Raw genomic sequence first — 13,089 nt, 5'->3', positions numbered from 1 at the left:
TCTAGGCAAAAGTTAGGGACTGACAGGTGAAGCTGCGGGAATTATACCCGAGTGCATCGCACGCTCATAGATACAACAGAGTCGCCATCGAACTTTATTTATCCCCTAAGGGAAGGGAAAACATCGATAAAACTCGGGGGAAAGAGAAATGGGTAAGGAAGTCGGTTATGCACGGGGAAGGTATTAGCACCCAAAACATCCATGGTACTCCATGGGAACCGTTTTGAATGTTCTTCGCAAGAATAAGTGTTATTATCTGAAGATTAATCGCGAAAAAGGATGGGATGGGGGTTAATAGATAATAATGAGAAAAAGTGAGAAATAGATAATTGTGCTCGCCAAGGATTTGGGCCCTCATGCCTACGTATCCTCATTCGTGCATTGAGGAAATCAGAGCTCCTTAGTTTGTGGAGCTAGGACTGATATGTTAGTTGTTTTTAGTGGACAGTATTAGTGTTCGCGTTCTACTGTCGATTGGCTTGTATGCTCGAGCATGAGAGCTTTAAGCGTCTGTCTGTTTGCGATAGAATGGATGACTCATATCGCACTCTAGCAGTTAAACATTGCTTGCACGCACATGGGGACTTAAGCGTCGTTCACGACAGAACGGAAGTAACACGTCCTTTCTGAAAAGGTTTTAAACTGAAAAATGAAGCCTAAAGGCAAAACTGAGTTTGATGAGGTGAGTTTGATTTTATTCTGAAATGAGAGTCATGATTCGAATCGTACTAAAGTCTATAAATCGAGGTGAATACAGTGAGCAACTAGGTCATTCGTCCTGCACCCAAAGATATTCAGAATAGGGGTAGGAATACTCCAACCCCATTCCTTCTCCATTGCTTAAGGCTCGTGTTGTACAATCCTAATCGTAGAGTTAATTGTTTTTGAGTTTATTTACAAAGAGGTTTTAGTTTTATTGGGAGAACAAAAGGATGGAAAGGGAAACCCTGAATGGTGGAAGTCTGATCTTCAATCTGTGCTTCACGACTGTGTAGAAGGACTTATCAATTATTCGATTTAAATTGCACTAAAGTCTATGAATAGAGGCGAATATAATGAGCAAATAGGTCATTCGTCCTGCACCCAAAGATATTCAGAATGGTGGTAGGAATACTCCAGTCCCATTCCTTCTCTACTACTTAAGGCTCGTGGCATGCAATTTGCATCATAATCGATGAGTGTTGAATTTGAATCTCCTTGTAGCTTCCCATGATGAATGGTTGTCTTTGAATTATGAAGAGGCTTGTTATTCGATTTGAATTGAGTTGTGCTAAAGCCTATGAGTAAAGGTGAATACGATGAGAAAACATGTCATTCGTCCTGCACCCAAAGACATTCAGAATGGGGGTAGGAATACTCCAGTCCCATTCCTTATCTATTACTTAAGACTCATGACACACAACTTGGCTCATGATTAACAAGTGTTGATTTTTGACCTTTGCAGTGCTTGAATAATAGTCATGTCTTGTACTGATTTGAATAACTTGAACTCTCGATCTTGGTATTTGAATATTGATTGACTTGGAGATCCAACATCCATCATCTTGATCACAAGGACTTGCTTTATCAAGTGATCAAGGGTCTTTTGATCACTTGACTAAGCTTGGGGAATTAAGCACAGTCAAAGGATTTAGTCAATCAAAGCGTACTTTGATCAACTTAATCGGTGGGAAAAAATTAGTTGAAAGTGAATGTACAACTGTCTAAAGGATTAATGTTTATTTGGAATTATTTTCTCAAAGCCTAAACTATGGGAACATGCAAAAATTATACTATTTCTAACCTAGGGGTAAAACAGTCATTATTCATAATTATGGTTATTGAATTAAAATTCTAATTATGAAATCCTAATGAAAAATAAATTAAATTTTAAACTATATCTACTTATTCTAAAAAATTTAATAGATTAATCTAATCTAATCTAATCTAAAATTCAATTAACTCTAAATTCTAAAATTAATCCAATTTCTAACCAAAGTTAATATTCCTAAAAATTTCTAACAAATTCTAATTAAGACTTTATTCTAAAATTTTAAATCTCTAAAATTCTACAAGATTCTAATCCTAAAAATTCAATGAACCTAAACTCCTAATTCTTCTCATATTTCCGATTTTTAACCTTGATCAAAACTTCTAATCAACACTTAATATTCTTAAAAATTCTAATCTAATTCCAATAATATCCTAAATTCTAAGGGCATGTTTGAAACACTTTTGAGTTTTCATTCTTAAAATTTGTTTTGAAATCTAATTTTAAAGAGTGTTTTTAGGAAGAGAATTATCAAAACTATTTGTTTGATAGACTAGTTTTTAAAAATTGTTTTTGAAATGTGAAAATGAAAAAATTTATGTGGTAGTTTAATTTTCAATACTATTTTTAATAAGAGATTAAAAATATATTTAAATATATAATTCTTTTTAATTAATAATAAAACATATTTTGTTGTCTATAAATATAAATATAATTTAGTCACTAATTATTTAATATAAGATCTAAGAATATTTTTTTAAATATTAATTATATAATTAATAAAATATTATTTTAATAATAAGAGATTGACACATAATTTCAAACAAATGATTTAAATCATTTTCATGACATTCATCATTACTATTTTTGTTTATAATTAATCACTTTCTCTTACTCAATTTTACAAGAAATATAAATTATACTATAATATGATTGAAAATTTTAATTTTTATTGATTTTTCTTATTAAATTAGTTTTATTATTTAAGTATTATTAAAATTACAATTTTTCTAAGAAATATTGTGAGAGTATTTTTAGTTAGAAGCATTTTACTTTTTAAATATTCATGTTTATTATCTACTCCAATTGGAAAACAAGTGATAGATTTTAAAAATCGGATTGAATCAGCGGATCAAATTGATTGAATTGAGAATCGGATGAGTCACCGATATAGTTTGATTGTTGGATTTATTAAAGTATTGTATTTGTGGGAATCGGTCCGAATCCACCAAAACTGATAAAAATTGAGAATCAGCGGTTTAAATTTTTGCTTTTTTTTCCTCCGACAAAATGTCGTCGTTTTGATAATTCTTTTTTTAAATAAAATTAAAATATAAAGAAATTTTGTTCAAAATTTATTTATAACAACTTTTCCACCTTAAAATTAAATTTATTAGACGATACATTTATTTTGTTATTCAATTTCTGTTTCCATTAGACTTTGTTCAAAATTTATAATAGATTTGTATTTTGTACTATTTTGTTGTGTGTATATTTAAAATGTTAATTTAAAGAATGAATTCTTAAAATTATGATATTTTGAAATTTTGAAATTTTAAAATTTTTTAGCTGTTGTGATTTTTTTAGAGATCGGGTCAATCGATTCGATCGATTTAATAACTATATAATTTTGTTATAGATACCGATTTATTTAACCAAATTATCTGATTTAATCCGATTATGTTATGCGATTAGACTAATGATCCAATGATTCGAACAATGAACCAGTACACTCTCACCGATTTGATGACCGGTCCATTTTCTTAAACAATGATTATTAATAAAAAAATATTTATTATTTTTGAAATGAAAAAATATATAATTTTATAAAAGGTCAAGTTGTTATAAAAAATTGAGAGGAAATCTAAATTTGCCAATTTTTAAAAAAATTTAAAAATAAATTATTAATATTTATAAATTATAAATATTTTTTTAGAAAAAAATGCTAATAAAAATATTTTCAAAATTAAATAAACACAGTTATTTTATTTGTATTTGGTATAACAACTTATTATTATATGGATGGTAATATATTACTTTGTTTTATATATGTCTGAAAAGTATTAAGAAAAAAATAATTATAAAGATTAATAAAATTATGGTTATAATTACGAAAACTGCCATTAATGAAAATTATAGAAAAAATCTATTTCCCATGTGTATTCAATTGTAGGATTTGAAAAGTGAAAAGCAAAATAAAAACTAAAACATATGAAAAGCTATTTTTGTTTTTTAGATTTAAAAACTGAAAAACTAAAGAATTTTAGAAAATAATTTTTAGAAATTAGCTTTCCAAACAAATGTTTTAATTTTTAATTTTTAAAAACTAGAAAACTGTTTTTGGGAAGGGATTCAAACAGGTCCTTAGTATTTCAATATCTTTTTCTATTTATATAGAAATTGTAATTTTATTGTAATTTTTATGATGAAATAATAATAAAAACTGGTTCTTTACAATAATATTTTTTAATATTTATTAATACTAACACAATTAATATAAAGATAATAACACATTAATCACACATGATAATATTAGAATAATTATACTCTAAGATTTTGAGAATCGTGATATCTTCTCATCTCAAATGTTTGAGAATTGGATCTCTCTCACTAACCTCTATTCCCCAATTCATTTTAAGAATAAACACATTGAATTAATTGAATTAATAAAACATAATTGCACCTTTCTTAGAGGTTATACAAACAACTACTAAAGTTAGAAAAATTAAAGAGAGATCAACTCAATCTTTATCAAATTAAATTAAAGTTTATTTTAAAACACAAACAACTAGTTCATAGAAACAATAACTTATTAGTACACAAACAAGATCTTACTTAATACATAGAAATAAGGTTTTACATAGCACGAAGATTAAAAACATAGGAACAACATGAAATTTTTTCAAAATGACATAGACATTGATTAACAAAGACATGAACTAGTTTCGGGTATTTTTCAACCATCCATCAAGGTAAACTTGTTTGGAGTCGGGAGTGGATTTTGTTTTCTAAGCTCGGATATCTTTCAACCATCCGTCAAGATAAACCTGATTAGAATCAGAGGTAGATTTTGTTGTCTCATCTCTAATGTCTTTTAACCATCCATCAAGGTAAACTTGGTTAGAGTCAGAGAGGGATTTTATTTTTTCAGCTCGAATATCTTTCAACCATCCATCAAGGTAAACTTGGTTAGAGTAAGAGGAGGATTTTGTTTTTTCAGCTCAGGTGTCTTTCAACCAACCATCAAGATAAACTTATACTTGGTTGGAGTCAGGGGTAGCTTTTGTTCTCTCAGTTCGGGAATCTTTCAACCATCCATCAAGTTAAACTTGATTCGAGTCAGACATGGTTTTTGTTTGCTTAGCTCGGGTATCTTTTAACCATCCATCAAGGTAAACTTGGTTGGAGTCAGAGGTAGATTTGTCTTTCTCAGCTCGGGTATCTTTCAACCATCCATCAAGGTAAACTTGGTTGGATTCAGAGGTGGATTTTGCTTTCTCTGCTCTGGTATCTTTCAACCATCCATCAAGGTAAACTTGGTGGGAGTTAGGAATTGACTTTTCTTTCTCAACTCTGATATCTTTCAATCACCCATCAAGATAAACTTGGTTTGTGTCACCTATAGATTTTGCTTTCTCAGCTCGAGTATCTTTCAACCATCCATCAAGGTAAACTTGGTTGGATCCAGAGGTGGATTTTTCTTTCTCTGCTCTAGTATCTTTCAACCATCCATCAAGGTAAACTTGGTTGGAGTTAGGTATTGACTTTTCTTTCTCAGCTCTGATATCTTTCAACCATCCATCAAGATAAACTTGGTTGGTGTCACCTGTAGATTTTGCTTTCTCAGCTCGAGTATCTTTCAACCATCCATCAAGGTAAACTTGGTTGGATTCAGAGGTGGATTTTGGTTTCTCTGCTCTGGTACCTTTCAACCATCCATCAAGGTAAACTTGGTTGGAGTTAGGTGTGGATTTTTCTTTCTTGGCTCTGATATCTTTCAACCATCCATCAAGATAAACTTGATTGGAGTCACCAGTAGATTTTGTTTTCTCAACTCGAGTATCTTTCAACCATCCATCAAGGTAAACTTGGTTGGATTTAGAGGTGAATTTTGGTTTCTCTGCTCTGATATCTTTCAACCATCCATCAAGATAGACTTGATCGGAATCCTGGGAGGATTTGGTTTTCTCTGCCCGAGTATCTTTCAACCATCCATCAAGGTAAACTTGGTTAGAGTTAGCAATGTGTTTTTGATTCTTCAATGGATTTTTGAGCCAACCATCAAGGTAAGGTTGATCAACTTGTATTTCTTCTACATTCTCTTGTATCATATATCGGGCAAAGCTTCCTTGTCCATTCTACAATACAATTGAATAAATTGATATTAATGAGTTATTTTTGGATGGTATATATGATTACAAAAACAAAATTATGTGTTTTATGAGACACATTATGTTGCATACGTAAGACATATTTATTATATTTTAGATGGATACATAATGTGAAATAAAAATTAGAGAAAAGTAATTTTTTTTAATTTCATTGTCTCAGAGAAAACATTATTTTATCAAATCAAATAAAACAATTTGATTGTAAGTGAATGATGAAATCAAATTAAATAAAGATGAGAAATGATAGATTGTGATAAATAAATGATGAAAAATATAAGTGTAAAAGATACAAGAATGGATACAAAGTTAGTAACTTACGATCAACAAAAGCATGACAAAAGGGAGGAGAGACAAAACATTTGTGTGTGCCATTTCTTTATGTTATGGTTTTGTTGGGAAATTGTTTTAATGTGAAAGATGTATTGAAATGGAAATGAATTGGGCTATTTATAAGTGAATGAAAAGAAAAAGTACATTAAGGACATTGAGACTTTGGTTGGCAAGATTATTTTTTCAAATGTTTAGTTTAATTTATAAGTTTATATCTCTAAGTAAGATCAACTTACTAGGATTTATTTTTTCCAAGATCTATTAGGTGTGTTTGTTTTGAGTTTTAAAATAAAAAATTTAAAAAAATTGTTTGTTTGATATCATTTTTTTAATTAGAAGCTCATAACTAAATTCTTTTAATTTAAAAATAAATAAATTTTAGAGAAGCTACTGTAATTAATTTTTTATTTTAAAATTAAAAATCTTTAATAAAAACATATTAAAATGATAAAGGTTATTTTTTAAATGTTAAACAAACATATTTATTTTGATGGTAATTATTTCAAATAATTTAAAATTTCATAAATTTCTTTTAATTTTAATTATTATCATCAAATATACACTAAAAACAGCAAAGTTACTAAACATGAAAGGCATCTAATATATAATGAGTGTTGGCAGGAATATTCTTGAGGTTTTGAATTCAAATCTAAATAACAGTGACCAATTAAGTGAATTGGAATTTACATATCAAAATTTAGATAAATATTAAATTTTGAAGCTTTTATCAAAATATTATTACTAACTATAAATTTGTAAAATTGACCTCTAATTCAAAAATAAATATAATTATAATATAATGTCAGAATATAGTAAACCCTATACTATGTAGTTTAGGTAGAGTCCACATCCTAAATTTTTGTATTTTGTATTTTGGGCAAGATAACCCTATACTAGTTATCTTAATAGCCAACAATGAATGAAAATAGTCTCACGTGTTGCATGCTTATGTAGTTAACCTTAGCTAATAGCTAATGTCATGGTTCTCAGAAGTAGGTGGAGTCAATATCCTATGCTTTTGGATTTTGTGCAAGAAGGCAGACCAGTATACATTGTGAATCATGAGTCATATGTTGTTTATCATACACTTATGATTCTTCTGCTACCAACTTCTAGGGACTCACTACATAGCCAACAATAAATCCAAAATAGTCTCACAAGAACCACTAAAAATAATGTGTAGAGCCTTGCATGTTTAAGATGTTCACACGTGGGGTAGGGTTTGCATGCTTATGTAGTTAAGCTTATCTAATAGTAAGTTAAAAAATTGTAGTTATCTAAAAAGCAATAAATTATAATTAATATATTTTCATCATTCTTATTTGTATTAAAAAAATATAAATAATTGATTTTAAAAGTAAGATTAATGTCTATTTCATCCCTCAGTGAACTTAAGGTATATGGAATCAAAGAGTTATGATACTTTAGTTGTGGGTTAGGAGGCATAGGGAAATATGGTCTCCTTAAATTGATTTTGTCATTACAATCTAAGGAGGTAGATGCGGTCTTGCAGGGGGTTATATAATATAAGTGACTCTTTTGATTTGAGTTTGTTTGAGTATGAAGGACTCTTGTGAATTTTTATATCTAAAATTAAATATTTATCTAAATATGTATGTCAACCTCACAAAAATCGAAATTTATTGTAAATTTTTTAACAAAGTCTTTAATAATAAAAATTAGAATAATGTTATTCCTCCACCAAATACTTACATCAAATATTGTTCACCATATTTAAAACGTGAATAGTGTTTTTATTTTTTTAATAAATAAAAAATAATATTTATATAAAAATATTTTTATTTTTAAAATTATTTTTATAATATAAATATAAAGTTTGTCATTAACCAATTTTATAGCATTGTTGGGGGAGTTTTTCACTAGGGAGCATTGAACATTGTGGGACTTCTTATTTTAGAGCAACACCTTTGTGAGAGACACACCACATATTCACCTAAAACCTTAAGGTGATAGGTGGGTGGATTGTCTCACTTATAAATGCTCAAGTCTCCATATTACCAACCAATATGAGACTATTATTCATACTAATAACACTTGATACATTCTCAACACTCCCCCTCAAGTGTGAGTCCATAAAATTCTCCCCCTTAAGTGAAAGCTCTTCTTACTTCCACAAACTCTTGTACCGCACAGAACGTTTCTTATTCACCACACTGGCGCCGTTGACACTCTTCAATGGAACATTTCTTATTCACCACACTGGCGCTGTTGACTTTCTATACAAGTAAGTTGGTCCCTTTTTGAAACCAAAGGCTCTGATACCATTTGTTGGGGGAGTTTTTCACTAGGGAGCATTGAACATTGTGGGACTTCTTATTTTAGAGCAACACCTTTGTGAGAGACACACCACATATTCACCTAAAACCTTAAGGTGATAGGTGGGTGGGTTCTCTCACTTATAAATGCTCAAGTCTTCACATTACCAACCATTGTGAGACTATTATCCATACTAATAACACTTGATACATTCTCAACACTTCTAGACTAAAAATGGTTGACTAGGGATTAACTCGTTATCTCTTTAGTGGTGTACAACAAAAATATTATTCAAGAGTTGAGACAAGATGGTTGGGATAAATTATTTACTTGTGTGAAGTCTTTTTGTGAAAAACATGATATTGAGATTCCTGATCATGATGATGTTCATTCAACAACAAGATTTTGGCACTCTCGTCTTGAAGAGAACCAGGTAATCATTGAGCATTATTTTATAGTTGAAATATTTTTCACTACCATTGACAAATGATTACAAAAGTTGAATAACAGATTTAATGTGAAAGCAATTGGTTTGTTAACTCTAATTTATGCTTTGGCTCCCAAGGATAATTACAAAGCTTTTAACTTTGATACTATGGACTTCAATAAGAAAGGGATAATTAGTTGAAAAATATTATCCTATGTACTTCAATGAGAAAGAGATAATTAATTTGCAATTTCAACTACAACATTTTATTATTGACGCTCGTTAAGCATCGAGTTTGAACAATTTATCAACTATTCAAGACATAAATGTTCATCTTTGGTTGCAACCAGAAAAAAATGAAATTTACTATTTGATTGATAGACTACTTCGCCTTGTCATGACTCTCCCTGTATCTACGACCACTACTGAAAGATCTTTCCCGACAATGAATATTATCAAGATAAGATTGAGAAGCAAAATGGAAACTAATTTTCTAGAAGATAGCATGACGATTAACATTGGAAGATAAATTGTTGCAAATATTGATTACGTGACTTTTTTTTTAATAAACAAGTATTGCATTATGAGGAGTGCAAGGGGTACTCAACCCTTAATACACAGGTAACAAACCAAAACAAAGGAGAAAAAACAAGAAAAAATTAGGACAAGCATCTAAAAGGACCAATCTTCCAATCCTCCCATCTCAACAAAGAAGAATGATGATAGAAAGCTAGAAACCAATCCCAACTTAACCTTAAAATATTATCAAAACAATCTCAAGCTTCCACTTCCTCCGGATTGAAAATTGATAAATTCCCCCATAATCAAAGAACCCAACAAACACAAGGCAAAAAAAAACAAGCAAATTGTTTCTTGTAAACCTTAGACAAATTAGCATAGGAAGAACCAAAATAGTCTTCCAAAGTAGCAACCACACCAAAATATTCAATGCCTAGCCAGTTGCACACCTTGAACCAAATCCCCAAGGTAAAGGCGCAAGAACAAAACAAATGAGACACATCTTCAAAGTCTGAGGAATAAAAGGGGCAGAGTAAGCGGGAAGAATCCAACATAATACCACGATATTGCAGTTGGTCTTTTGTCGGAAGACAGTTGAGGAGAAATCTCCAACAAAAACATGGATCTTGCTAGGAATAATAGACTTCCAAAGCTTGGTAAGGAATGATAAATATCTCACCTCACCTCTTCTTGAAAGCTCAGACAAAGTTGTAATCACTGAATAGACACTTTTGACTGAAAAAACACCATTTCCAGACCACCGAATAAAGTTGTCTTCCGAATTAAGAATCGGGGAAACATGACAAAGAAGCCCGTACAACTCTGCCATCTGAACATCTTCCTCCAAACTCACTAATTATTTATGTAACCAGATATTCCATTGCCATACTCCATCGATCAAAACATCCTCTTTTACAAACTTAGAGCACGGGTTAGCTGCAATAAGAAAAATTAGAGGAAAAATAGTTGACATAATTTCACCATCCAACCATTTAAAATTCCAAAAACTGATCAAAGAACCATTTCCAACTTGCAGTGGACATGGTGGACGAACCAATTACGATAAGAAAGAGAACTGAACCGAATATTCAACAAGTCCCTCCACCAAAGCGAATCTTTCTTCTTCGAAGGCATGAGAGATTGGATAAAATTAAGAGAGAGAAAATCTATACCGATAAGTCAAAATAGATTTCCAAGGAACATTATAGTTGATTATAATACTCCACAACCAAGTGCTAAGAAGATATTTATTAAATAAATCACAATGTTTTATTCCTAAACCTCCCTCCTTCTTCGACCTGCAAACTGAATCCCAACTTACCCAATAAACTTTCCTTTGGCCTTCCTCTCCCCCAAAGAAAAGTCCACTGAATCTTAATAATCTCCTAAATGATCGCCTTGGGGGACCTTTAAAGAGAAAATGGATAAATGGGTATGTTAGTTAAAATCGCGTTGATCAAATTGATATGGCTTCCTTGTGTCAAGAACTTTCCTTTCCATGACTCCAATCTACTTTGAATCTTATCAACAGTTTTCGACCAAGAAGAGATCCTACTGGGATTAATTCCCACATTCACCCCAAGAAATCGAAACAAAATAGAACCTACACTGCAGGATAGAAAATAAGAGACTGCATTGATGAAATCTCCCTTCAAATGCAGCCCGAAAAACTTGTGTTTGGAAACATTTACCTTTAAAACTGATACCATTTCAAATCCCTTTAGCATTACTTTGAAGCTATAAATATTACTCCGAGCCCCATCACAAAATAAGATTGTATTGTCAGCAAATTGAAGCATGTTAAACTTAATATCCTGATTTAAAATGAATCCTTTGAACTCTCCAGAACTTGAAGCTTGAGACATTAAACCTGACAAACATTCGGCCACCAACAGAAAAAGATAAGGGGAGAGCGGATCACCTTGTCTCAATCCTTTCTCCACTTGAAATTCCGAAGTAGGGCTCCCATTCACTAGAACGGACATAGAACTGGTGAAAACCAAACATTCCATCCAAAGTAACCATTTTGGACCAAAGTTCAACCTCTTCAGCATATATCTCAGAAAGTCCCATGAGACGCAATCGTAAGCCTTCTAAAAATCAACCTTGACTACCAAACATTATTTCTTGTATCTTGTTGCATAATCCCTGATCTTATTTATAACAGGCATCCCACCTTGAATATTCCTTCCAGAGAGAAAAGAATACTGACGATTTGAAATCAGGCCATCCAAGACGTTCTTCAATCTTGAAGCCAAGAGTTTAGACATAATCTTATATAAACTAAAAATCAGACATATAGGTCTATAATCCCCAAAGGATTATGGAATCTTAGATTTTGGAATAAGGGTAAGGAAATAAGTCATGACAGCTCTAGGCACCTTAGACCTGCAAAAAAAGTGACTAACAAAATTCATGATATCAACCTTGAGGATATCCCAACAAGCCTTGAAAAAATTCATGTTGAACCCATCAGGACCTGGACTTTTGTCATTAATGCATTGCCAAACAACATCCTTCACTTCCTCCTCCTCATAAGGAAATTCCAAGGATAAGATATCCTCCACAGAGAGTTGAGTTAAGTCAATCCCATTCAAATTTGGCCTCCAGAAAATTGACTCTTTAAAGGATGCTTCAAAGTGATTTCTAATCCCATCATTTACTTCCTGCGCATTTTCAGTCCATCCCTCTTGAGTCATTAACCCCACCACCTCGTTCCTTCTAAAACTCTGCTTCATAACTTTATGGAAAAAAACTATTATTATAGTCACCTTCATTGATCCATTTGTGCCTCAATTTCTGACGTAAGATACTCCCTCTATAATTCATCGCCAGTCACATCTTCAAATTAGCCTCAAGAAGATCTTTGGAAAAAAGATCATCATTTCCAACTCTGTCACCTTCCTTTAAAGCTTCAAGCTTACTAATATAAGAAACCGCCTTATCCACCTCTATGAAACCAAACACCTCCTTATTCCAGTTCCTCAAGGCCTCTTTCACCAGCTTCAACTTCTCCTTCAAGATAAAATATTCCCCCATTTAACAAAGAATGACTTCTAAACGTGCGATACGAAGGGAATAAAATCTATGTGATCCAACCAAGCATTGAAAAACTTGAAAGGTTTTGGCCCATAATCAGTATGATTACCTTTGATCAAAATATGTTTATGATCTAAAGTATCTCTATTACCCACAAACTGAAAATCAATTTTCCAAGCTAACAAAATAGGTTCAGAAAGTAAGAAATGATCAAGCCTACTCATGGCTTATCCATTAGATATATTCCAGGTGAACCTACTTCCAACGACTGGGACATTAATGAGACTCATTTCCCCTATGAAAGAATTGAACTCAGTAGCTTCACCTCTATTGAAGTTTACACTCGACCCCTTTCT

At 31.4% G+C, this 13,089-nt stretch overlaps 2 protein-coding genes across 2 annotated transcripts; both read right to left on the bottom strand.

Moving 5' to 3' along the window:
• Window positions 1-4,475: 4,475 nt before the first annotated feature.
• LOC127086017 (uncharacterized) lies at window positions 4,476-6,613 on the bottom strand. The gene is made up of 4 exons (XM_051026689.1): window positions 6,460-6,613; window positions 5,855-6,108; window positions 5,488-5,647; window positions 4,476-5,280 (listed from the first exon to the last, which is right to left on the bottom strand). Exons 1-4 carry the CDS (start codon window positions 6,511-6,513, stop codon window positions 5,074-5,076), a joined length of 675 nt encoding a protein of 224 aa, XP_050882646.1. The 5' UTR covers window positions 6,514-6,613; the 3' UTR covers window positions 4,476-5,073.
• Window positions 6,614-12,015: 5,402 nt separating this feature from the next.
• Window positions 12,016-12,733, bottom strand: LOC127081787 (uncharacterized). The gene is made up of 2 exons (XM_051022002.1): window positions 12,595-12,733; window positions 12,016-12,434 (listed from the first exon to the last, which is right to left on the bottom strand). Exons 1-2 carry the CDS (start codon window positions 12,731-12,733, stop codon window positions 12,016-12,018), a joined length of 558 nt encoding a protein of 185 aa, XP_050877959.1.
• Window positions 12,734-13,089: the final 356 nt, after the last annotated feature.

Source organism: Lathyrus oleraceus, chromosome 5 (genome assembly GCF_024323335.1).
Source record: "Lathyrus oleraceus cultivar Zhongwan6 chromosome 5, CAAS_Psat_ZW6_1.0, whole genome shotgun sequence".
NCBI classification, from domain to species: domain Eukaryota; kingdom Viridiplantae; phylum Streptophyta; class Magnoliopsida; order Fabales; family Fabaceae; genus Lathyrus; species Lathyrus oleraceus.
The sequence above is the reverse complement of the archived record's forward strand: the minus strand, read 5'-3'. Positions and strand labels throughout refer to the sequence as shown.